Here is a 3,510-nt window from a genome sequence, read left to right on the forward strand (position 1 = left end):
CACACACACACACACACACACACACACACACACACACACACACACACACACACACACACACACACACACACACTAGTGTTATGAGGGACACTATGACATTTAGTTTTCACTAGCATTAACTGATTATAAACATTCTATAGGGACTGACATTGTTTCGAAATACTAGAGAGATATATTAATGCAAAGAATAGAGAGATGTCAAGAGTTATTTCTTGTATTTCGAATTCCCTCGTTCACACTCTTGCTCACTGGAGACAGTTCCTAACAAAATAGCTAGCTAGCTAACTAGCTTATTCAATATTCCTTTTCATTTGCCTCAAGTAAACCTAAATTTAAGCAGGTAACAATTGTTAACTACAGATAGCCACATTCTGTAACTATCTGTACTTACAATTTCACTCCGTGCATCATTTACTTTGAGCTAACGTTAAACTCCTTGGCTATAATCCTGGCTGTCGTTGACGAGAGACGTTTCTTGTCAGAGTGAGAAAGCCAGCGCAGCAGCCTCAACCAAGATCCTAGTGTCCCGGGGTTATATCGTTCAGTATGATGATAGGCTATTGGATTGTAATTTGAAGGGGGAGAAAACATACAAACCAGAACGCACGCACATATGTAGCATGTTAGAGTTATAAATAACTTGTCCATATGAGAAACAATAGTTTAATTTAATGACATCAAAATTAAAATAAAAAAAAAATAAAAAATGTTAAAGCCAATAATGCCAAATTATTATATTTATATTATAACTATAAAATAGGCCTAACAACGCCCCTGACGCAGACATTGGTAACATTGTAATTGCATATAGGACAACTCTGTGAGATGAATGTGTATAACCTCATAAGAGTATTCCCATCCTGTCTCATTAACTCATGAACTGTTGTTCTATGGGTATTACAGATAAGATGTTATGCCCTTCCCTTTTAGAAATACCTCATGATTTCAAAGAAGACACAGCCAGCACTCCACATGTCCATCTTTAAGCCATAGTAACCATCAGTGAGGAGGCACTCTGGTGCTCTGTACCAGCGTGTGGAGATGTACTCTGTATGTGGAGGCTTGGAGTACACGCTCCGACATGAGCCGAAGTCGCCAAGCTTCAGACCGTTTTGCTGCAATTTGTACAAATTCATTTTTTAAACATGTATGAAATATTTTTTTACCACTGTTAAAGCAAATTATGATAATGATGCATCTCACTTTGATGAGAATGTTTTCTGGCTTCACATCTCTGTGAAAAATCCCACAGCTGTAAAAAAAAAGTAAAACAATCATGGTTAATGTTGTGTTTTTGTTTACTGTTTAATGTGAACTGAAGTTTTTTCATAACTACCTGTGCATATGTTCAAGTGACTTGCAAAGCTGGTACATGTAGTTCTTTACTGTGTTATCAGGCAGTGGTGTTTGTCTTCCTGTAACGGATGAAGCAGCGATATAAGCCCATAATTTACCCGACAGTTTACAGAAAGACCCCTGTACAAGTACATCTTCCCGTTCATTGTTATAATTATTTGTTATATGCTTGCACTTGTTAATACTTCAGACTTACCTTGTATGAACTCATAGATATTCATCTCCATCAGCTCACAAATCAAAGACACAGTTCCAGTTTCTTTGTCACTGAAACATTGTGTTAGATTAATACGACACGCCACATAAAACTAGGTTGAGGCAATACAATAACTTTATGATTGACAACACACATAGTACTCACAAAATCAGTTCATGTAGCTGGATGATATTTGCATGTGGGCTCAGTCTCTTCATTGCCTGGACTTCCCGCAGGTTGTTGGCCTGCTCCAGACTTGATGACAGAGAACAGATGACATTTGCACTTTTAATTTGACAGGCGTAAACATGCAATATTGTTAACTGTAAAGTAAAATAACTGCATATCTGCTGCACTGTAAATGGACAATGTAAAAATGTACACAAGAAAAATGCACCAATGATTGCCTATGTACAGGGCATGTTGTCCTTTAGTTGCAGTATACATACCTGTTAATTGTCTGCTTCATGGTTTTACATGCGTAGAACTTCCCATCTTTCAGGCTCTGAGTTTTCAACACCTCTGAAAATGTACCTTCCCCAATTTTCTTGATTGTTTTGTAGCCTGCACAAATGTATATATTTTTTTTAAAAGCTAAAAAGACTGATACAAGGGAAAGTTAAGCATGAATACACAATTAAGATAATGTTCCTTGTTAATCAAAGAAAGGAGCACATCTTTACTCTGCTACTGACCAAATTTACTCTTTACTCTCTATTTCTGTGTGTGTGTGTGTGTGTGTGTGTGTGTCTGCCAGAACTCCACGCTGCCAATGCAATTGAGCCAGTGTCTGACATAATTGTTGTTCGCGTTCACCATTGTCGGTAACAACTAGCGTTAGCTCCCAAAATATTAGTTAAGACTCCGCCACCAAAACAAATAAATAAGCGTAAATCAAAAAGTAAAATAACATCATAACGTCATGTCAAAACCACGTATGTTCTCAGTTATTTGCTCAAGAGACACAATAAAGTCACAGCTAGCTACTAAAAAGGTTAAACAGCTAACAAACATAAGAGATAAATCTTCGGAGAGAAACCACGATGGACGACCATCGTGTCAGATCTGTCATCATCACGCTACTCACAGCCGTTAGGTCACAACTTACAATGCATTCCTTTGTGTCTTAGCCGCCGCATGTACGTCGATTATTCATAACATAGTGTATCAGGATAGGACACGTCACAATGGATTTTAAATGTACGGGTTTTTTTGCGCATCGAAGTGTCATAAGGACACGAAAACTGGCTCCACGGGTGTTAGCCTAGCCCCGCTAGTATAGCCATGTTAGCTGACCGTCGCCTTGGTAACGGAGCACGCCTTCGCCCTCCTCTCTGACCTGAGGAGGAAACTGGAAACTCCGGTTTGAATGTTTCACTCTCTCCCGTCGAACCGCTTAAAACAATGGAGTTTACAAGCAACAACGCAGCACTACCATGTATTAAAAAATGTCAATCAAGCCTTTTATTCGCTGCAGGCCCAGATATTGACGCGACGGTGTTTTTCCCCCCTTCCCCCTTACCTTTTTTCCAGAGGTGGGTCATGACCGTTAGGTGGTCGGATGTCTTTGCATTGGGCTGCGGATTGTTGTTCTGCATATCCACATTCAACGTTACCCTTTTGTTCCGATCCATATTAGGTGGTGTTTTGCATGCATTTCGAAGGCTTGCCCTGTTTTTTACGCCAATAAGCCAATTTGAGTAGTGCATCATTAGTGCACTTTAAATGCTAAAGAGCCTACCATGAGCATGCAAATATCTAGAAACAGTCCCTGCAAGGGCACCACCGGTCCACTGCATTCAGGTCATAGCATAGAAGTTTCCAAGCACCAGTGTTATCCCACACACAATCAATTAATATTATTCGCTCATGTCTGGTGCGTGTGGCAAAGGCGTGGACTTGCTCGTTTTTTGCTCCACGCCGGCTTCCGTAAAAAGTCGTCATTTGTGCGCATGTGC

At 39.8% G+C, this 3,510-nt stretch overlaps 1 protein-coding gene across 3 annotated transcripts in view; it reads right to left on the bottom strand.

The window, feature by feature from the left end:
* Positions 1 to 3,423, bottom strand: part of LOC137877749 (MAPK/MAK/MRK overlapping kinase-like) — a 10,035-nt gene extending 6,612 nt beyond the window's left edge. For 2 of the 3 annotated variants that reach the window (XM_068717824.1, XM_068717823.1), the window contains exons 1-7: positions 3,075 to 3,423; positions 2,002 to 2,116; positions 1,718 to 1,807; positions 1,553 to 1,623; positions 1,337 to 1,415; positions 1,204 to 1,252; positions 937 to 1,115 (exon numbers count right to left, since the gene is read on the bottom strand). In XM_068717824.1, the coding sequence (XP_068573925.1) occupies positions 937 to 1,115; positions 1,204 to 1,252; positions 1,337 to 1,415; positions 1,553 to 1,623; positions 1,718 to 1,807; positions 2,002 to 2,116; positions 3,075 to 3,264 (773 nt within the window). In that variant the 5' untranslated portion in view covers positions 3,265 to 3,423. Of the gene's footprint in view, positions 1 to 936; positions 1,116 to 1,203; positions 1,253 to 1,336; positions 1,416 to 1,552; positions 1,624 to 1,717; positions 1,808 to 2,001; positions 2,117 to 2,660; positions 2,878 to 3,074 lie in introns of those variants that run through there. The other variant, XM_068717825.1, reaches the window with a different exon arrangement.
* Between the last annotated feature and the right edge of the window lie 87 nt (positions 3,424 to 3,510).

The sequence above is a fragment of the Cebidichthys violaceus genome, unplaced genomic scaffold (assembly GCF_023349555.1).
Source record: "Cebidichthys violaceus isolate CVI_PGR_0920_01 unplaced genomic scaffold, fCebVio1.0.p SCAF_22, whole genome shotgun sequence".
NCBI lineage: Eukaryota > Metazoa > Chordata > Actinopteri > Perciformes > Stichaeidae > Cebidichthys > Cebidichthys violaceus.